General features: G+C 39.1%; 1 protein-coding gene across 1 annotated transcript in view; it reads left to right on the forward strand.

Annotated features, from left to right (window-relative positions):
• Positions 1 to 23,672, forward strand: part of hectd2 (HECT domain containing 2) — a 95,572-nt gene that overhangs the window by 51,067 nt on the left and 20,833 nt on the right. The window contains exons 15-19 of the mRNA XM_051959947.1: positions 8,183 to 8,247; positions 8,436 to 8,529; positions 12,231 to 12,305; positions 20,061 to 20,148; positions 22,918 to 23,024. Of these exons, the coding sequence (XP_051815907.1) occupies positions 8,183 to 8,247; positions 8,436 to 8,529; positions 12,231 to 12,305; positions 20,061 to 20,148; positions 22,918 to 23,024 (429 nt within the window). The remainder of the gene's footprint in view (positions 1 to 8,182; positions 8,248 to 8,435; positions 8,530 to 12,230; positions 12,306 to 20,060; positions 20,149 to 22,917; positions 23,025 to 23,672) is intronic.

Consider the following 23,672-nt stretch of genomic DNA (forward strand, 5'->3'; position numbering starts at 1 on the left):
ACTTCAAAATATGCACAAATACACACATTTTATTCCTCATTCGCTCCCCCTCCCAACTTTCGCTTTAATACTCCTCCATTTCAAACCACAGAGGAGTAAAAGATACTAAAATATGTGTTTTTAGGCTGCGAACCTGCTCACGTAACAAACACATCTCAGCCCAGAATGTATAATTTAATAGACGTAGTGTGAAACTGAATCATTTCTCCAAAAAACAGCAGCCTCAGTGGTTTTACACTCAAGTGCTGCAGAACAAATACATATAAAACATGTATTTTCAATACTGTTCAAGACCTTTGTAATCCTTTTAAGGATAATAAACACTGCATTGTCTTTTAAGTTGCATTTAAACAACGCAAGCTCACTGATTCTGTGTTTATCTGTGTGCATCAGCTTGAATCGAGACAAAATTTTTACCAGAAGTTCAGCTGATTGTTTTGTTTTTCTGTCTTTTCTTTATTCTTTGAAGTAGAGCCCTGCAGCTTGAGAGCTTCTTGAACTGATAATAAAAACACCAGTAATCTATGCCAGCGTCCTGCATGCATATTCAGCAGTTAAAGTAGGGAATCGCCCACACAGACTGTTAATTTGAAGGCGCATATTTTCCGTTTTCCCACAAAAATAATGCAGAACGATCAAAAGTTGTTTGATTCTTTGCACAGATCATTAATGGACAATCGATATTTTTAACCAGAAACCTTTTCTTTTAGAAATCCCTCATTTGCTCTGCCACTTCAGTGGTTTCATGAGACTGATTGAAGTTTAGTTCAGAAGCATCATATTTTCTGTTTTAATAAGGTGTCTGGGGTGGACGTTTGGAGCAGAAGCTGAGGCATCAGAAACACTTTGGGAAACTTTATGTTTTTAGTTACATCTCAGTACAGTAAATGCAGCTTATCACGTTTTTGTCAGCAGTTAAACCAAAACAGTATTTTTTCTCATTTTCCCCGGATGGTTGAGTAAATAAACATCACTACCAGATGTGATTATTAATGCTCTGGTTGCTTCTACTGGATGCTGTTTCACTATAGTGAAAATTGTAGGGAATAACTGTTTTAAAAGTTATTAATATATGTAAGTTCTTGCAGACAAGATTGTGTCCACAGAGACCACATATTTTACCTCAAACAGCTGCACATTTTTCTCCTCTTGGACCTTGTTTAAGTCGCAAATGGACCTATTACAACAGCCACACCTACATTCATTAGATAGCTGCTCTGCCCAGTAATAGGTAATGGTAGTCAGGTGGACAGAACTCTAACAAACACTCAGTAATGGCTGTAAAGCTGTAATGCATGGAATGTTTTGACCTCGCCTAAAATGACCCTGACTTTATTCAGCTTCTAAAATGGTCTTTGCATCCACTTCACCATCCTGCTTGGTCTTGATATCTCATCATCGCCATACAAATAATTACAATTACTGATTTTATCATCTTCTTCTGTTCATTTTCTGTCTTTCTTAGTTGTCGATTTGTGAGTTTAGCTTATTTTAATGCTGCAAATCCATTCCTCCAAGTTGCTGGGTTCTCCTTTTTGCCATGGTGTTTGGATTTGCAACTAAATCCTTGGTGTTACTGTCCCAAAAGATGCTCACCGACAGATAACATTGAGATACACTACCTTCCAAAAGTTTGGGGTCACTCAGACAACTCCATGTTTTTCATGAAAACTCACATTTTTATCCATGTGCTAACATAACTGCACAAAGGTTTTCTAATCATCAATGAGCCTTTCAACATGATTGTATTTCTGATTAATGTTATCTTCATTGAAAAAAACTGCTTTCCTTAAAAAATAAGGACATTTCTAAGTGACCCCAAACTTTTGAACACTAATGTAAATGGTTTCAGTGTAAACGGTGGAACACAACATGGAAAAAATGATTGAAACACTTCTGTTGGTTTCATGCAGCTTTCATTCAGGTGAATGTTTCTAACAGTTGTGCACAGTCAGCTTTAATAATTGCAATCAGGTGTGTTATGTAACAACTGTGACCAAACTGCAACTGATGGAAACTTTCTGCAAGTCATTCGTACACGAGCTTCAGCAGTTTTCCACCCATGCAAAGTCGCTCTGCTGTTGTTTCTGCTGGTTGTAAAATGCACTTCCAGCACTGTGTGTCAGAGTCTCTGTGTATGTCTTTGCCGCACATGTGTGGTTAGCATGTGTGCGAGTAGATCCAGCACTTCAGGCTCAGTTACTAGCCAGCTGGGAACTGTCAAAAGGTTATATAACCTAATAGCTGCCTGTTCTTCGCCAGATAAGTGCGTGTGTGAGGACTTGAATTACCCACGTTTGGCGACATAATTGTGTTCTCGCAGACACACTGTGGCAATTCAGCTTTCCTTTGAGGACAAAATAGCATAAATCACCCATTTTGAGGATAAGGACTTTGGACTTGGGGTTTAGTTGGGTTTAGGTTTGGGTGCGTCTTCAGGAAATTAGTCAGTGTGTTTGTGTTTGGTTTAAGGCAGAACCAACGACTGTGCAAAGAGGAAGAAGTTTAATAAAGTGAGCAGAAGAGCGAAAGAATGTGAGTTAATACGTGTGTGTTTGCTCCTGGGTGTTCCACGCGGGCGGCACATGTACTAAGAGCTAATTTTTCTCCCCTAATTCCCGTTTAGTCGTCATGGCAGCAGAGGGAAAATGTACAACAGAGAGGGAGAGTGAAAGTAATAGAGATAAATGAAAAGCAGAAAGAAAAGTGGTGTGACGGGAGTGTAAAGTGGAATGATGGAGTACAAACAGACGTAAACAAACCGGAGCAAGCAGTGATGTGAAAGAGAGAGACAAAGATTTAACGGGATGAGATGGAGACATGACAAAGACGAGCTGCAGCTGCCTTGTTTCTGAAGGATTTCACTGAAATACTCAATGAGGTGCCAACACGCTAATTTGATAATCCAGCATTTAACATGAAGTAGATGAAGAGCAAATGAGGTCATGTTTGGTTGAGGTCATCGTTTGTTCAAGCTGCCAGATGCATAAACTGAAGTGTGAAGGTCTTAAGGCGGCGTTTTTATTTATCTTTCAGATCAGCAGTTTGGCATTGGAAGAACTGAATGTTCAGCCGTATATTTACACCGTCACTGTCCTGACCAACCACACAGCTGCTGTTTTTCTCCAGTAATGTGCAGATTGAAACTCTTTACAGCACCATATGAGGACACCACCATGCATGCAAAGTGGGCCTGAATACTTCAGCTTCTCTTGGTGTTAGCTAGTTTCTGCTAATTTAATTGAAGGTTTGCTTGATAAGACCTGTCATGGATCCTGTGTGATATCCAGGGATTGTGTTAGAGACCACTAAGGCTGGACTATGATGAGACTGTCCAAAATCACCCCTTTGTTTATTCAATTGGTTCATTTTAACTGCGACATTGAATCAACAGATGATAACTCCAGTTTTATGAGCAAACAGGAAATTCAACAATACAGATTAAGCCCATGTGGTGACTTTTCCGTTTTATAAAGAAATTGTATATGTATAGAGATCTCAGTCAGGACATCAAGAGGGCAGAGAAACAGTGGTGTTTGTTGATGTCTGAGTTTAACCAATCGGCACTAGTGGCATAGGTGCTTTTATTCTCCCCAGAAAAGGCCCTGAACAAGCTTCTGCTGTGGTAGTTCTTGTGATTGGAAAGTTTCAGGATGCCCTAGAATGGCCCACAAGTTTCTGCAACAGAATATAGCTTATTTACTACTTACTACTGACCCCCTTTTAGTGAAATGTAACCTAAGATTTCAGACACTAACCATTGTCATTTTGCATTATTACTGTCAGTTGCACAACAGAAATTTTGCCATTTGAATCCTTTTAAAAAGATACTAACAAATGGCACAGTAAAGAAGTCAGACCGGATTTACAGCAAGCATGGCAACACTCAGTGAGATTAGTATTTGATTGACTTTGAAATGGTGGCACAACCACAACTAACGATCCAAACGGACACAGGATGCACCATCAGTGAACAAGATTCCAAGATTGGCTTTCTTCATTGGTATTATTCATTTATCAACGCAGTTTTGAACTTGTCAGTATTGGCAAGAATTTAAGCCCGATCCTTCAGTTGCATCTGCAGTCACACTTTTGAATAAATAGATGTCATTAAGCCTCATGAAAGGCTTTGTCAGGGTGCTCCTTTGTAGGCTAAACCTCTGGTTTCCTCTCGTCACCACAGTACTACAGCTAACTTGCTAGATGGAAATGGTACCAAGTGGTATTATTATTCAAAAAATAAATCAATAAAATATCTATTTATTTATCTAATTTGCTGGCATGGTATCAGACATATTTCAGATGTTACGTTTATTATGAATGTCACTGAAGTATAGGAGTGAGATCAGGTTGATCCCATCCAGATGTGATATATTTGCAATGGCAGCTTGTCATTAAGTCTCACAGTAGTCTTTGTCATGGTGCCCCTTTGCTAGCTAAACTGCCTCAGTGCTCTCTGCTTGCCAGCACTGAAGTTTCCTCTGGTCTCTACAGCATTAAACAGTAAGAGGCTCCACCTGGTGGCACAACCAGGTACTACAGCTGATCTACAATACAGAAATGTAATCAGGCATCAGCAGATACAAAATATTAAATGTTTTGAATGTTTTGAATCAGATATTTTGTCATGATAACATTTTTGCAGTCTTTCTGTTCGCATTTTCATGCGGTTTTTGTTTGACAGGCAGCGTAGACAATCCAGGGAAGTGGGCAGACATCGAGAGATAATGTGAAACAGAGCTGGCATCGGAAAGAGAGAGAGAGAGAGAGGTGGATAAAGACATAAAAAGAAAAGAGAGAGAGAGAGAGAGACGGCTTTATTCACGGCTGTCCCATAAAGTGAGAATATATGAACGAGGGCCTCTAAATGCTTTGAGTTACCCTCTCTTTGATATCTGTGTGTGTGTGTGTGTGTGTGTGTGTGTGTGTGTGTGTGTGTGTGTGTGTGTGTGTGTGTGTGTTCCTAATGACCTCAGTGGTTGCAGTAAAAGTACACTGTATGTTTATTTTCATGCCGTGTACATGTATGGTGCACAGAGGGGCATTTATTTGTTCTTGTGTGTGTGTGTCACCTACCTGTAATCAGTTGTGTTCACTTCACACACACACACACACACACACACACACACACACACACTCTGCCTACACACAATTACAGCACATATGGTCGCCACATGTGGCAGCTGTGAACACTCTGTGTGTGTGTGTGTGTGTGTGTGTGTGTGTGTGTGTGTGTGTGTGTGTGTGTGTGTGTGTGTGTGTGTGTGTGTGTGTGTTGAGCCGCCGCCCCTCAGACATAAAAACTGAAAAAGAAATTGCAGGTGTTTGTGACGTTCACTACTTGAACTCAGCATCACCTTCAAACCCAAACACAGACTACACACTGAAGTTACTCCCTGACATCATTTAGTCTGCAGCTCAAGAACCGTGTATATACGTGTCGTACAAAATGTAAATTTGTCAAAGAACTTTAGTCCAAATTTGAGAGTTTGTGACCAACAAGTGTGAGTAGAACAGTGTGTGTGAGGTTGTGTAACTCTCCGGAGACGGTTAAGGTGATCGCCGTTGTTAGTCAGAGAGCCTGTTTTTACATAAGCCCTCCAACGCCCACATTTTTCTGTAATGAATGTTTTTCATTGGAGCTCTGAGACTCTAAATTAGGCGTAGCAATAACAGATGATACTTGTTAATAGAATAGTTTCATTCTTGTTTGGGTTGTTCCATCTAATTGTTGATTCATTAGTTTTATTGTTTAATGAACGTGTAAGAAATCACCAGCGCTTTTTGATTACGTGTGTTTGCAAATCAACCATGACGGCAGATTTTACACTGAAGAAGAGAAGAAAATGTGTCTTCAGTCGAGCAGCTCTCTGTCTGATGTTTTCTAGTTTAACCCTCTGAGCTCCAAGTAGTTTTTTGGATATCTGTTTTTTTAATGTTTTCTTAATATCACATTATTCATTTTCACTGCAATATAAAGTTCTGAACTTCTGGAAACAGCACAACCACGACTGGAAGTAGAAAGGACTCAGAAATGTGTTGTGTGCAGTCTGACAAAGTTAGAGTGCCATAAATCATTAAAAAAGAAAATCACCATATACAACTTTTTGTCCAAATGATTTTTTGCCTTTTTTTTTTACAGAATCTGGTTTATTTTTGGTAAGTTTTTCAATAATGTTTGTAGAATAAAGTGAATTTGCTGAAATAGCAAGATTTTATGATTAGATTTGTTCCATTTTCACAGACGAATAGTTCGAGAACAATTAGAAAGTTGGAAATTTGACAGTTCTTACTGATTTTACAGTTTCTTATTGCGATGAATGATAAATGGCTCGCTCCATTTTTTTTCCTCTCACTCCCATTTGTTCTTTTTGTTTTTCAATTTCTTGCAACTTTTCACCTGGTCTTAAGATTTTGATCAGGAATGTATTTTGGGTTCGGATTGTAGCCAAATATATCTTGTAAATCTAAGAAACGGAGGAAAAAAGTGATTATTTTTACATGCACCTCTTTATTGCCACCGTCTTCTGCAGCTTCCAGTCCATTTCAGTCACATGCATAACACACTATTCTACTGGTGTCCAGTGCAATAGAGCATAAACATTTAGTCTGATTTCCATCGAACATTTTAGGATAAAGTAAAGTGTTGTATTTCTGACTTTGAACTTCATCTCATTGCAATCTGTCAGTCGGTATGATGAGGGTTTAAGGAACCAGAGCTAACTTCTGTTTTGTCATCAGCTTTCTTTTTCTGTTTGCTTTCACTGAAGTATTTTTTTCCACAAGTTTTCTGTTAATATTCTAAGATTAATGACCATCTACTGCTCTGAATAGTATTACAAAAACCAGATTGTTAATGTTCCCTTAAACAAATCTTGGTGGCAAAACCAGGTATTTATAAGCCATTTACATGAGTTTAAGATGTTTTAATGACTCAGGTTTTTGTCTCCGTTCATATCTAACATGGTCATTATTTGCCAAACCTAGATCTTAAAGTGAAAACTGAGCTCATGAAACGTGGTTTATGGGGCCGAGTGCTCCAGTTTGTTGAAGGGCATTTCCTCCAACTTAGAACTGGTTCCGTTCTGGGTTGCCAAACTAAAGTTGAACCTTCTAAATGTTCCACCAAGGTTCAGATCCGGAGATGTTGGTGCCCTTTATAAAAACGGGCTCATGTAACTCTGTTGGACTCAAGAAAATTTGGAAGTGAGGTGCTAAAAGCTTGCAGGTATACAGTGCGAGATCTGCTGTTTTGTTTGGACGGAACTGACACATTTTCACATGCTGATGAATTCTTCTCTTATTTTTTTAACACAGACGCATGACATTTGAGGTTGCATCAACACATTGGATGCTAGTAAACTTCCCTTTTAGATTGTGTCTCGCATCGTGAGCTCCAGCCAGAAACCATTAACCACCACAGAAGTCTCTGTCATGGTGCCCGTTGCTAGCTTAAACCAATGCAGTGCTCTCTGCTTGCCAACATGATGTGCCAACTAGGAGTATAAAACAGTAAGAAATACTGCAGCTAATCAACAGTACGTTTTCTGACATGTTCTTCAACTTCTGCCTCATTGGTTTATTTTTTTAATTGGTTAAATTATTCAGGTATTAAAATTGATCAATCATCAGCATTCCTGCTACTATTGGTGAATGCTTCTAGTGTTAAAGTCGCACCAGTGGTGGTTTTATTTGCAATATTAACACTAACACTTTGAAATTAATCAAAATTCTGTTTGCTTCTAGAAATTGTATATTCACTGTGAAGTTTGGAAGTACAGATTTTTAAGTTGGAGTTTCATAGACTATTTATTTGATAAGTGCGTATAAGAAATGATACATTATGCCTATATTTGTCCTGTCAATACCACAGCAAGAAAATGGGGTAGTATGAATGTGTAGGGAACATCAGCATAAAAATGAACAAGAAATACACATAAACACTGTTGATATTGTACAAATTCTTCTATATGTAGAAATAGAAATATTCTGTGCCTAGAATAACGGAAGTTATTATAGTGATAATATAAACACAGATATCACACAGATTGTTCTATGTGTAGAAAATATATATCGTAGAGCCTTTTTTAAAATGTAGAAAACCTTAATAAAGCACAGATTTAACACATTAGTGTCACACTGAAAGGCTGTGAGTTTCCTCCTTGACCTGATGTGTTGTCAGCTGATGGGCTTAGCCGTTTACAACAGCATCGCTCTGGACATCCACTTCCCTCTCTACTGTTACAGGTAGGTGTGTTTTTATTTGTTTCACATTAGCAGTGTCTCTTGTTCAAAAATCCCACTTCATTTCTCTGTGAGCAGCACACACAGTAGCTGCTGTATGAATCTTTCTTTTATGGTTCTGTGATGCTGCTCCAGCCTCAGGAGGAATGTTGTGAAGATGTAGAACACAAGCTGTAATTTTATCTTCACAGGAAGCTCCTCACTCCACCTACTGCACCATGTGACCAAAATGCCCTTGTTGGCATGGCAACTGCCACCCTGGATGACCTGCAGCAGATCATGCCGGTGGGTTTTCAAGTCCCAGACTGTAAAAGCAGTTTTTACAAACTGTCTTTTTTGACCTAATGAGGCATAATTTTAATCCTCTGAACACCAAAAACACTCGGATGGGTTTAAAAGGCATGTTGTCTTTTTAAAAATATCACTAAAATGACATCATTTAGCAGCCAGAAACTGTAATAACAGGAAGAATTGTCCAATTTCCAGCCTCCAGAAGGTGCTTGAACCAGTCATCTGTAGTTCTTTCAGGAAACTTACAATCACGATATTTCATCAAAATCACTTTATTCTGTGTCTCATTTAAAAATTAAACTTTAGCTCTAACCTGATTCTGTAGTAAACACAAAATTTGGTGTTTAGTGGCACAGTCGTGAAGATGTTTGTGAATCAACTGCGACCAAAAGTGGAGCCACCATTTTTATATTGGCAACACCTAATGGGCACAATCACGTCATATATGTTTAATCCAGGTTTTTAGCATTTTAGCAGAATACATTTTAGCGGTTTATGCTACTTTCACTTTGCCATGCTACACAGAAGGCATTTTTGAATTCTCAGTACCTTTACAGTTTGTTCTGTTTCCATGGAAGTGCAGGACTTCAGATTGTAGTAAAAATGAGCCCACAGTGAGGAAAATCCTGACAGAAGAATGTAAACTGCTCAGAGTTCAGAGGTTTAAAATAAACAAAAAAGTATATAATCTTTCATACATGTCACATTTTTTTTGCAAAGCTGCATTTAGGTCCATGTTTACGGGATTGAATTCTTTTTCTTTCTTATCTCTGCTGCTGGATTTCTGCACATATTGGGTTCAGAGGATTTTGCTTGATAGGATGCAAATAGGGCATGCACAGTGGCTTGGTGGTTAGCACTTTGGCTTTGGAGCTGGAAGATGCACAGTTTGCATCCTGACCTTCCCAGAATCTCTCTGCATGGAGTTTGCATGTTTTCCCTATGCATGGTGCAGGTGTGAATGTGAGTGTGATTGTGTGTCTGTATATGTAGCCCTGTGACAGACTGGTGACCTGTCCAGGGTGTCTCCTGCCTTCACCCGAGTCAGCTGGGATAGGCTCCAGCACCCCACGACCCTAATGAGGATTAAATGGTGTATGGATAATGGATAGATGTTCATTTTGTCGTTTTCTTACATTAGATTAGCATTTCTTTTATTTGCTGACAAGTTAGTAAGGGTGAATTTTTTACCTTGCTGCCAAATTAAAACAAGAAGTCAGGAACAAAGAGAAGCAAGAAAAAGAAAGGAAAACAAAACACACACAAAAACCAGACGATACGCAATCACCATTCCATACATCTGAGAGATAACAGAACCCATGCAGTGGACAATGAAAAACGCATCAACACAGCAGTGAAACCACACACCAAACTCTGACAGCTACTAGTACACCCCAAAGACCAACCAGTGCAACGCCATATAGGAAATATCGTGTAGATGATGCCAGAAAACAGTCATAGGAGAAACAGGAAGATCATTCAGTACAAGACAAAAGGAACACCAGACAGAACGTGACAAAGAGACAGCAGGACGACTCACAGGAACACTAAAAGAAAAAGCTGAACAAGAAAACGAAAAATCAGCCATCATGGGCCAATTCAAGAGGAATATCCATATTACAGGCTGGAATAAGGACAAAATTATAACATCTGAGACCATCAAATGCTAATCTAGTCTGTATGTATGTATGGATGGATCCAAATAGCAATGGAGGAAAAGAAACCCCAAATTTAGAGAAAACTGTTTGGAGCTTCAACTTTCCACAGTAAATGATTAGTTTCTGCAGCAACATGTTCCATCTCTGCTGCTAAACTGAAAATCTTCCAAGGTCATTTTCACACTTGCAGTTCTCAAGTTTGCCAGGAGAGGATGCCAGAGTCTAACTTTTAAACTCCTTCTGTTCACTTTCAGCCTCTAAATTCCTCTAATCCTCCTCCTTGAAGAGTCTAAATTTACCCTCATGTGCTGCTGTCAGACTGAAGAGAAGTTTTCCACCAGATAACTGACTCAGCTTTGGTAGCTTTGATCAAAACGCCTTGCATGCATCTGCTGCAACCTTTACCACTTATTGGGTTAATTGCATTGTTATACAAATATTCATCTATGCACAGGACATCATATGCAAACTATGTTTTTTTAAAAAAATGATTTGACGATGAATGCACTTCCCTTCAGCCTTGCATGCTCATATTCTCAGTTTTTACATTCCCTCTGAGCATGCTAGCTGCCAAAATTGAGCTAAACTCGTCATAAAAGTGTTAGATTTTGATCCACAAAGTGTTTGTTTTGGTAAAATTTGCATAAAACACACTGTTGATGCAACAAACAGTCAGAAAACTCCGGTTTCTATTGTTGAGTGTTTCCAGATGTGCAGCTCATTCTGCCTCTGCAGCTTCTCTCTCTGCCTCTGTCTGACTCACACCCACTTGGAATTCTGGGCTCGTGCACATGTACACATGCTTTCTGTTACACTTGCCAATGTATACATCCCCAGCTGTACATGCTCTTCTCACATCACGTCCTCCACTGATCTCTGGGAGGGAGCTAACAGTGATCTGACAGCAAAGCAGTTCTTACCAGGTGAACAACTTTCTGCATGATATGAACATGATAATATCCTCTTTAAAAATCCTATAATTGCAGTACAGAAAAAAGGAAAGTCAACCGAAGCAACTGGAGGTTTTCTTTCAATCTGCAGCAGGACAAAGCTGCCAAATGTGCAAAGGCCTGAGTGATGACCTTTCATGACAGACAGCAGTGTTGTGGATGCAGCTGCTCAGTCAAAAATAAACTCACACAGCTGCTGGCAGCTTTAATCCACAAATGTTTTCAACCATCACGCCTCCATCTGAAGCTGTTCCTGGTTTCCTTTTATACAATTCATTGATTCAACACATGACGAGTAAATCACTGAATAGATACCACACATACTAAACATTACAGCCACCTTTTTAAGTAAAGTCTCTGGTGCCTCACTGTGACAGATCTGAGAGAAAGATCCTGAGCTCATTTAGAGTCACTTGATCCTCCACATCCAAAACCTTCATCAGAAGGTCATAAACTCTGCTCCTTTCTGAACACACAGACACAGAAACACACAAACCTACTCACACAGACCCACTATGGGAGCTATAACCAGCCCTGTGGTTACATGCCAGCAGAATATAAGACATCCTTACTGCAGTCGCTGTCAGCACCGTGAGTCTGGTGGGAAAAAAAAAAAAAAAAAAGAGTCTGGTGACTCGGCACGAACCGACTTTATTCAGCAAATATAGAACAAACACTGGTTCACTTGTCTGAACCAGCTTGATCTGTTTTTTGATTCGTCCAAACATCCCACAATGTGTTGCTTATTTGGAGAACATGAGCTTCCAGGCCACTTCAGCCGTGTTCTCACATTCACAGCTTCACTCCAGACCTGGGGCCTTCAGCTAAGGGCAGGCTGCTAGAGGGTTTTCTGACATAACTCATTGGAGCTCAGACCTCAGGTGAAGCTGCACATTTTGTCACTTATCGTCTTTGTTTGGTGTTCTGTCTCGAGGGAAGGTGATAGAAAAGCTGTGTCATCCCAACCTGAAGTCATGGAGTTTCCCACCCGTGAATGAATGTAAAGCGATGAAAGATACCCCTAAGTGGAACATTTCGTTCACTGTAATGTCTTGTTTTTCCTGATTGTGATCTCTTGTATCTGCAGGAGCTGGCTCATGGTTTCGGAGAGCTGCTGAGCTACGAGGGGAACGTGGAAGAGGACTTCTACCTCACCTTCCAGGTAACTACAGTCCATTAAGGTTCATATTAATGTGCTAAATGACTATTCTAGCTGGAAAGTTTTTAATGGAATATCTCCATAGGGGTACAGAGGAACATTTCCAGCAACCATCACTCCTGTGTTCTAATGCTACATTGTGTTAGCTAATGGTGTTGAAAGGCTCACTGATGATTAGAAAACCCTTGTGCTGTTATCTTAGCACATGAATAAAAGTGTGAGTTTTCATGGAAACATGGAATTGCCTGGGTGACCCCCAACAGTAGTGTACTTGAACTTGTTTTCTGGTTCTTATCCAGCTTATTTTGTCCTAACTAGATCCTTGCTTGTGTTGTATCTAGTCTCAAATCTACGTCTCTTTCGATAAAAGCATCTGCTAAATGAAACTGTAGAATTATAGAATATAGGAGGTTCATTTTAACTGGGGACTTGATTCCTTTAAAAAGCCTAAAATCTGGGGGCTCAGATGCTTCCTGCAGTAACTCCCCTGCTCATATCTCGACTGGCTCGGTCCTTTAGCTAAGTCGAGTCAGATTTATTCATAACGCACCAGAGAAGTTGGCCCAAAATGCTGTAAAATTAGAATTGCCAACCACATAAGACGTAAGCACAGTCCCTAAAGACAAATCTGAAAGAAAACACAATAGAATAAAGCTAAATAAACAAACACAACATCATGAAAGATGAAGTCAATGTATCAAACTCTGCTGGGACTGAATGCCAGAGAAAAATAAAAGTTGGAACATCCAAGAGCATCGACCTCAGTGCTCTGGGGTTGAAAAATATCAGCGTTCTGATAAATAAGGTGGTGGCAACCCATTAAAAACCTCACAATTTACTGTTCTGTTCCCATATTTCATACTCTCTCCTCAATAAAAGCAAAAGAAATTATCTTTAAAAAAGTTTAAAATACAAAAAACTTAGTTTTAGAACTTAGTTTTCATAAAATTTCTCAGTACAACTTTGACACAGACTAAAAATTCTAAAGTTGCATTAACTTCAGTCTCACTTGGTGTTTTTGGGAAAACGTATTAATTACGCTGCAAGAAAGCTACAGAACAAAAACCAGCATGGAACCAATAGCTGACCATGCAAACTGGACAGCTAGTGTGGCAAAATGTGGTGTGCAGGTATTAATTAAAAGTAGCTGCTTCTGGAAATTAAAATAGCATCTGTGAACATTACATTCACTTATTATGCCAAAGTACAAGTTCAACCTGGTCTGGTTCAGGAACGGTGCGTCACGTGCTGGAATGAAACCTGTTCAAAACAACAAATGTGAAGCCTGATGTACCTTGTGCAAGAAAATGAGAAACTCTGGGTATAAAAGCATTAGAGTTGCATTGGAAGTCAGTAAAAACAAATTAGACTCATCCAGTATTTCTCAAAAGTCAGAAGCAGTGAAGATAATAAGCTCTTTGCACTTGTCAAACAATGTAGGAAACAATAAATCTATTTTTTGTGTGTTTCTTTGCAGACGATGAACATAAAATTCTCTTTAAAAGTCTTGTTGAAACCTGCAGAAACCCGGCACACATTTTCACTTCTGTTTTTAAAGTGTGAACATTTCAAGCTAATATACAGAAGCTAATCAGGAATTTTCTTTAGTCTCATCTCTTGATAGATTCACTTCCGCTGTTAACTGGAGATCATTTCTGGCTTGTCCAGAGTTCATTGATCACGGTTGTTAATGATGTGAGAAAACCTGAATGTATGTAAAACTGTGCAGACAGCTAATGTTAGACATGTGTCACACTGCAGGCGTCGTGGTCAGAAGCTGCATTTCCATTACCCTAAGCTATGCGCAAAATGTAAATAGCGCGATAAAAAACTAGTAATGGAAACATCTGAATTTCGAAAAAGGACTAAAATATCGCTAAAAAGTTTTTACGCTCTCATGAGGTGGTTTTTCAGATGTTTTGATATTGAAAAATATCGCAAAAGCGCAATGGAAACACTTTTTCCGCAGTTATACGTCATTGGATGTGACGTACCTGGTCACATTACCAGTTCTCTCGGAGTAAACATGGCGCGGTACGTGTGGACAGAAGAGGAGACCGAGACTTTTCTTGCCATTATTCTTGAGAAAAACATCACTGCCATACTAGACAGCAAACAGCAGAGGAATGCAGAGTGTTTTAACCCGTTGCGCTTCAGTTGCGCTTCAGTGTTCCGCCCGCGGTACACTTTGAGATCTGCATAAGCAATTTGCTAAATGTCTGAAACTGCAAACATGATTATACAAACACTATACGCCGATGGAAAGCTTAGATTCTCATGAATCCGCCGGTATAAACCACTTTCAGATGTGATTACCACAGCGGGTAATATAAACACATTTGTCCGACAAACAACGAATATCCATCCATCCGTTCTCTATACACGGCTTTAACGCACACAGCGCGACTCACATTTCCGGGTTCATTATTACACACAGATGAAAATATTCCACAAAAACGGCCATAATCCAACCTTTTACATCCAGACGAAACAAGCCAGTAAACTATTTTGTCCAAAACATGTCTTGAAGTCGGTATAAAATCCACGAATCGGTCGTTTTCAAGGAAATGCACCTCACGATGCGCGTCCAATATTCACTGTATTTCTCGTCATATTTTTATTTACAAATAGAATATTAGCGATTTTTTTGTACTGAAAATGGCTGGAATTGACTGCAGCTTAAAGGGATAAGGAGATAGAAGCGGAAATGAGGGAGAAAGGGTTCGACATTGAAATCTCGCGGGATGGTATTTTACGAGAGTTACGATGCTTCTGCCCAGAACAACCTTCAATGGAAACACGTTCAAAGCGCAAATATACTTTGTCGAAATTTTAGAAATATTGCTTTTATTTTGCGAAAAACTGTAATGGAAACCCAGCTAGAGAGTGACTGCGCTGACAGACGGCTGTGAGTGCTGTCACCACTGTGTGATTTCAATGAAGTTAATATCAGAACACCGGGTGAGCTGGATCACATCCACTGGTATCACACTGTACAGCAGATTCTTCAAATGTGTAAACAAATATTTAAATCAACCAAACAAAGACGAGCCCAAAAACCAGTGTGAGACGAGTCCAACAAAACGCTTGAAACAAGTCTAACATCCAGCTCAAAACTCAGTCCAAGACCCACCTGTAGCGGGTTAAGAAGTAGCACAAAAACCACCACTTTTCTTTTTCTTGTCCACTGATACCAGTGGATAAGAAAAAACAAAGACCAGCCTACAACCAACTTAGACTTAATTTTTTAAAAAAACTGTCTAAAACCAGCCTAAAAAAAGTCAGGTAAAAATGGTCTAAAACCAGTCAAAAACCCGTCCCGTACCAGACTAAAATCAGCTTAGAATGAGTCCAAAAAAGGTCTGAAACTAGTCCAAAACCAGTCTAAAACCAGATAAGAATAAACAGTGTAACAGCAGTGTCAAGCCAGCTTAGACTTAGTTTAAAAAAAAAAAAAACTGTTTAAAACCCCCTTCAAACCAGAGGGGAGAAAAAAAAAGTTAAAAAAAAAAGTCTAAAAGCAGTTTAGAGCCAGTCTAAAAATGGCTTGAAACTAGTCCAAAACTGGCCCAAAACCAGCCTAAAATCAGTTGAAAACCAGTGTCAGCCCATTTCAAAAACTGTTTAATTCACCAGCTAAATTTAAGGGAAATTTGAAAGGATTCCAGACTTTTGTTTCAGATCAAATACTGAAAGCTAAAGTCAGATTAATTCACTTTGTAGTAGATCAGACTTTCTTTAGCTGTTTGAGCCGAGACAACATTTAACATTTGGTATCTCTAGCTTCTTCTGCTAAATGAAAAAAAATTAAAAATGTTCACATTTCCTGCATTTTTCCTTCAACTTTCGAGCAAAGTTTGTTTAACATGTCGATACAATAGTGTGCTTTAAATTAAATCCTTTAAATAATGATTATTCAGGCCTTCTTGGAAAGGACACCTTCCTTCTCCTGTTGCAGGTGTGTAATAAATTGAGTTAAATCGTCCTTATTCTTTTACATAAGCTGAATCTTAAACTAAATTTTGCTTGATGGAAATGATGCATTTCCTGTAAAGAAGTGCTGCAGGAAAAAGTCCCTCAGAAACGATGACCTTCCTGGTTAGATATCTGCACTGCTTATCATGTGGTACTAACACTGTTCACAGATGCAGAAGATAACATTTTAATCAATCAAGCTTTATTTATGTGACACCTTTTGAAGTGCTTCACAGATGACTGGTGAGATGATAGAACAAAAATGAGATTGAAAAGGGATGAAAAGACAAAATATATAATTGAGAAATAGAATAAAATGACACTAAAAAGAATAAAATAAATGAAGAATCTTTTTATCTGGGTGTTGAATGCACAGAAGTTAATATTTTAGCAAATAATTGTGAAGAATTTCACCTTAAAGACTAAATAAATATTGCATTGCAGGTCTAAAATACTGCCTCATGTGCAGTAATGATCAAAAACACGAGCAGGTTGTTCATGCTAAGTTTTCCGTCACATCAGCACGTTTCTGACCGGCGGGTCAAGCTCCCGTGACTAGTAAACAGATACAATGGAAAATTCACCGTGTAGTTATATATGAAGCTGGGACGTATGTGGGAAAGGAGATTATGTGAAGGTCTGAGTGGAGGTGTTGTTTTAACCCACAGTGTGAGCTGGCTGTGGGCTATAGGCCGGCCTCAGTCACACCACCATGGAGCAGATGAACCCGCTGACACTGGGCCTCTGACTCACTGCTATATGTTTCTATGCATCCCTCTGACTGCATTTAACTCTTTAAATGCCGGGACTGAGTTTACTCGGTTCACGCTTACTCGTACACACAGCTGAAACTGAACATTCTGGGCTCAACACGTGTGACCTGTTTATGATCGCTAGTTAACATAAAACGTGCACACACCCGTCTGTTTGGTAAGATATAAACATTGGCCCCAAATTTGCTTATTTCAAATAACGCCGTATGAGCCGTTATAACAAAGCCACAATTACGAAGCTCTTATCGGGGCCGCGTACCGGCCGAAATACAGTATGGCGAACGTCTACGACAATGTGACCTCGCAAGACTTGATCGATATTTTTATGGATTAGGTGGTTTTAGTATATGTTTTGGTATATGTACTTCTCCAGAAACATGGCCTTGTAAGCAATGTTCCCTCTAATTTTTCATGAGTCTGAGCAAACACACAAACTCCCTGAGCGGTCCCTTGGACCCCTGTGAACAACATCAGACGTGTGCACTGTGGTCATGCCAGCATCGCATCCGTCCAAGTTACACGGTCTGTTAAAAGAACCAAATTACAGCATTTACATTTCTGTTAAAACACGTTGTCAGCAGGAGCCAGTTGAAGGCTGCAGTGATTTTGGTGACACTACAATGTATAAGAGTAAAGTTATTAAATATTTTTGTCTCTTTGCTGTTGCAGACGGTCCCTGTTCACTCCATAGACACCAGTGTTATTTCTGCAGCTTGAAAGACAGCTACGTTTGATAAAACTGGGTTTGTAGCACATTGTGTGCCTTACAGCGATGGGAAAGAGGCATCGTTTATGTTTTTGATAACCTATATCTAATGAGTTATTGATGCTGGAAGTCTGAATCTGTGAGTATCTTTCCAACTTTACCAAACGTGGGGCCACAACAACCCAAGGAGTGGTTTATTTAATTTTTGCAAAAAGCATTTAGTCATACTTAAAGCTTTAAGTGCTTTATTAACACAAAACTAAGAATTTTGTATTGTTTATAACAGTTTATGTCTGAAAAGAAGTGGCATCATTTTAAACAGTGAAACCAAACTAATAAAATGTAATGACCAACCAGTGTGCAATACTGGATTCTGCAAAAACATAAACAACTGAATGCAGAATACTGGACAAAGAAATTATCTACAGATGTTTTTTCATCTATATCTAAATCTTATCTTAACACAGTTAAAGTATTAACTCATTTATGTGTGTATGCACGTATTTATTTATTTCTGTATTTCGTACCGTTAACATATCAGAGTTCTGAGTGAGTTTTTCTTTAGATAGGCAAAGACCATTTATTGATTACATATAGGCTATTAAATAAATGCTTATTGAAAACTAAAAAGCATTTAAATAAAACTTAGGAGTTTATTGAGTCACTAAAATACTGTAGAGTCTACGGCCACATCAGCATGATTATAGCATAATCTGGTAAATTAACAAAACATATACTGCAGGAAATCCAGCTGATCTCATCATGATGTCCCTAACCATATGGACTTCAGGAGATGATTAGATGATGATAAACTGTGACCTGCTGGTCGGGTTCTCTCTGTTCTCATGTTTCTTACATGTTGGTCTCCTGATGCTGCCTTACTTCAGCCAGTCCATGAGCAACAGAAAACACAGTTTTTCTTGTACCCATTGTCAGGGGTTCCAGTCTTCCCACTCAAACGTTTTTGCTTCTTTGGACGTGGTGGAGTTACGGGTGTAGACATTTTTAAACCCGCAGAGCACATTTAAGTAATTTTTTTTTTTTTTACAAAACATGAACAACCTGAAATTTAAAAAAAAATATAAGTTCAAGTTCAACAACATTCAGCCTCAGTTTATCATTTACACATTACAACTTCCAGACCACAGAGTTTCTACAACGGAACACAACATTTAGTCACAGCTATCTGGAACTGACAGATACAGTATTTTACTCTATGATCAAAACAACAACAAAAACATGACAAAACTTCACAAAATGAGATGCAAAATTATAAAAAGGAGAAGCAAAATTAAACAAACGACACAAAACAAGACAAAAAGAAGAGACAAAAAAGTTACAAAGTGACAAAAAAAGACACCAGACGACAAAAACGAGACGAAAAATTACACAAATGAGACAAAAAATGGCCAAAGCGAGAAACAAAATAACAAAAAAGGACAACACAAGCGAGACAAAAAATGCAAAATGACAAAAACAATACACAAAACAATGAAAAAACTAAACACAAAATGACAAAAATAAGACAGAAAACACAAGCGAGACAAAAAGGAAACACAAAACGACAAAAAGTAGAAACAAAATGACAAAAACATGAGAAAAACGACAAGTCAGTCAAAAAAGACAATAAACGACAAAATATTACGAGAATGAGACACAAAATGACAAATGAACAATCTAGTATTTTACTTTTTGATCAGAACAACTTGTCATGGTCCAGAAATGAATTTAAATTTATAGTTTTACAAATTAACAATTTGCAGTTCATGTCTTCACTATCATTTTTACACTTTACAAAGTCGTCCCGAGCCGTATGTTTGACACCCCTGATGTAAAGTATCATCTGTGAAGCACATTAAACAGCGACATATCAAATTCAATTTAAATAGAATAGAAACCAGGTTAAAAAGTGCTTCACTGAGCAGCAAAACAAAGCAGACGAGTCATAAAGTCTTCAGAATTTCAAAGGCAGATTAAAGCACAATAAGGTTTATAAAGCCAACACAGAGTTAAAGATTAGATTAGACTAGATTGAAAGAAATTAAAGACAGTGTAAAGGAAGGGGAAAAAAGGCTTAGAGAACCAACTGGTGAGTGGGATGCGACTCTGGGGTTGTGCTGATGGAATCCAACTTATTTCATCGTGTAAAACAGATTTGATCTGAACGATAAGAAGCACCAGCATTCATAGAGGGTTTTGGAACTATATAAATTAAGTGTTGCATAGTTTTTTTTGTTCAAATAAAAGGTTTAGATGTTCAGATCGGGTCAGATGTACAGATGCATGTTCTTTTTGTGTGTTCAGGTGTTTCAGGAGGAGATGGGCGTGGTCAGATCGTACAACCTGAAGCCCGGAGGAGACAAGATCCCCGTCACCAAGCAGAACAGGAAGGGTGAGTCCACAGTGGGAGCTTCCTTATAGAAAACAGCTTCAGAGTCTAAGAAATGCTCTGCAAACCTGCTCTCTGCTGTGTGATCAGACTCTACCAGAGTATAAACTGCTCAGAAACTGCTCATTCAAGGTATAAAGCACAACAACACAGACTCCCACCAGCAGACTCTACCATATCCTCCAAGTCGCTGCCATCCGCCTCTTACATCACAGCCGAGCCAGGTTAATAAACACTAACCAGTGCAGATTAAATGATGCAGTGTGTTTATCCACTGGTGCTGATGAGGTGTACAAATCACCTCTTACCGGATTTTTCATTGTGGTTTTCTCTCGTTGCCGTGGTCACACAGCAAACTGTTTCGGCACAACATCTGGAAGTCATTTATTCTGCTGCCAGGCTTTGCACCAGTGCAGCCAGTTTACACCTAATGCCTCCCTGGATAGGTGCAGAGTTTTGGATTACTGTGAAACTCTGCAGACACTTTTAAAAGATTCACTGACTTTTAATGCAGCGCATCAAGATACAATAGAACTTTTATTATCCAGAAGAAAATTCTTGTGCCAGATATTGTTCAGAAAAGAAGCAGGAGAATAAATGGAGTTCCTAATAGGAAAGCAGCAAAATACAGGTATGGTGCACGACAGAAGTAACTAGAAAAGCAATCAGAGAGCACAGTACTCACTCACCAAGGCTTTCCTCCATCTGGCATCATCAGAAATGCAGTATTTTTTATATAAATGCAGCATCTGTTTATTTGTTCTTGATGATTAGAAATCACGGCAACACAGCATGTGGCCATTTCATACTCACAAACAAAAAGACTTCACAGGCGTGTTATGTATGTGTACGTTATGTACGGATACCAAATCATGCGACCTAAATATGTAGCAGGTGGCGGGAATTGATTGGACTCAAAATTGTTCCTTGTGTCATTTCCAATGAATAAGTCCTGATAAGTCCTGATAAGTCCTCTGCGGTGGATTTGTAGTAGGATCACAATCATGTGATCGTCAGCAGGCAGCTGATGTAGTGTTCACTTGTTGTCATGGTTACAGTGACGCCGTGCCGCTATCTGGCAATGACACAGAAATCTTTAACACATCCATGGATCCAGACTATAAGCCAGTTCACTGTCAAAATCTAATCACTTGGTCCTTGTGTCATTTCTGACCTTCCCTGAAAATTTCGCCCAAATCCGATAGCCCCTTTTTAAGTAATGTTGCTAACAGACAGTCAGACAGACAAACGTATGCCGATCATCACATAACTCTGCCATGTTCCTTGGCAGAGTAAAAATAAAACTGAGTAAGCTAAAATAAGACTAGAATAGTATAATAAGTAGCAGTATTGTACATTATATTGCAGTATTGTGCATTTTAGTCATAGGAGCTTCAGTGAAAAGTTCTTCAAGACGTTTCATCGTCATCTATGAGGCTTCTTTGTTTCTCCACCTTAAAGTTAAGTCCAGTAGCTTTTTAAAGAAGCTCTGAGGATGACTGCCAGCTACCGATCGAAAGTTTTAAAACAACCCGACAATTTTCCCAGTTGTTTATTTGAAATTATGCATGTTAATCTCTCATTGTGCAGGGGGTCCTCAGATTACAACGTCCTCAACCTACAACGTTTCATCGTTACGCCAGAATGGGTTACATGGAACTAGTTGCCGAGCAGAGCGGATGAATACATCGTCACGCAGCACTATAATAATAATAATAATAATAATAATAAATTTATTTATAAAGCGCTTTCTGACCAAGGGGCTGTACACAGAAATAATAAAAACAGATAGAAACAGACAGAAATAAAAATGGAACAATAAAAAAGACATCAGTTAAACAAACAATTTAAGATTCATATATAAAAGAAAAGAGGTGGGTCTTCACTGTGGGCCATAGCCAATGCCAGAATAACTACAAAAACCTCATAGCTTATCTCCAGAATTAGCCGGTGTTCAGAGCTCTCTCTAGCTCGACACACACACACACACACACACACACACACACACACACACACACACACACACACACACACACACACACACACACACACAGAGAGTACTGCTGACTCTGAGCCAAACAGAGGTGAGCTAACTATACATGACACGTTCACTGACATTAGGTAAATCTGAAACTGAACAGTAAACATTGAGATCATTAGGTCTTACAATATTGTGTTATCTTCTTATAAAATGATTAAAGTCGTTGATATTCATGGCTTTACCGAAGAACTGATAGATATCGTGATGCACGTAACGGCTTTGTTTACATTTTTGCCTGAGTTCTGAAAAAAATCGACTGACGTGTGTCTGTAGGAACAGAACTCGGACATCTGTACTCTAAAATGAAAACCTAGAACAAATAGATGGAGTTTTAAATAAATCAGTTCTGAAACCAAAATGTGTTCTAAACTTTTGACTTGTGATCAGATGGAGCATCCCTGTTGCTCCTGCTGGCCTGTTTTTTCCTGAGGAGATGTTCATTGAGTTTAATATGAAGCGTATTGGATTAGTCCACCTTCAGAAGCTCCTTCTGCTGTTTGATGACATGTAAGCAGTGATGCAGAAACCTGGCTGAGCTCAACAGCTTCTTTCTTTATCCTCAGATGATGACGTCCAGCTGAGAGCATCGGCTTTGTTTCTCCTGTTAAACCTAATCTTCCATCCAGCTGCTGCTGTTGTTGCATCTCGGTCCAGTTTTCCACGTCAGCGCGTTCGACTGGACAGAACTTAATAATGGAGTAATGAGAATCACACTGCTGTTGTTTCCACAGAGTACGTCCAGCTCTACATCGACTTTCTGCTGAATAAATCCATTTACAAGCAGTTTGCTGCCTTCTACCACGGCTTCCACAGCGTGTGTGCCTCTGATGCTCTCATGGTGAGTCCACTGTGTCACAACATGTTTCATTAAATCAGCCCCAATGCTTTGGATTTCTGCAAAAACTACATTACTGGGACTTTCCAGACTAATTGCACTAAAGGTTGCATCCATTTCTGTGTGATAAAATGTGTTCAGGTTTTAAAAATAACTAGTTTAAATTGAATAATTTCCTTTATTTTGAGTTTTGTGCCTGCAGCCTCGAGCCTTTTGCAAGTTTAGAGGCTGAATACTTGTCAGCGGTTTGCACTCGCTGCCTTTGTGTCATATCCATTAAGCAAATTCAGTGGCTTCACTTCAGCAGCGTCCTCAGTCCAGGACATCTCACAGTAACGTGGCAGAACCAGGGCAGGACGGGGGTAATAAGAGCAGCTCAGACTGATCTGCTCATATTCTACTGCAAACTCTGTGCTGCATTTTATACCTTTGAAATTTACTTCTACTTGCAGAAGATGCTTCAAAAACATCACAAATATATGCGTTAAAAGACATGATTGTGTCTTTATCCTCAAAGTGTTAATTGCACCTCCATAGTGAAGGCTACAGGATTAAATATTTAACCGGTGTGAGCTGCTGGACTGTTTGTTTTGCGGCTGGTGTTTCCACACAGGTTCAGTATCGATCATCAGCGGCTCTGAGTGTCTGAAT

Source organism: Acanthochromis polyacanthus, chromosome 15, assembly GCF_021347895.1.
Source record: "Acanthochromis polyacanthus isolate Apoly-LR-REF ecotype Palm Island chromosome 15, KAUST_Apoly_ChrSc, whole genome shotgun sequence".
NCBI classification, from domain to species: Eukaryota; Metazoa; Chordata; class Actinopteri; family Pomacentridae; genus Acanthochromis; species Acanthochromis polyacanthus.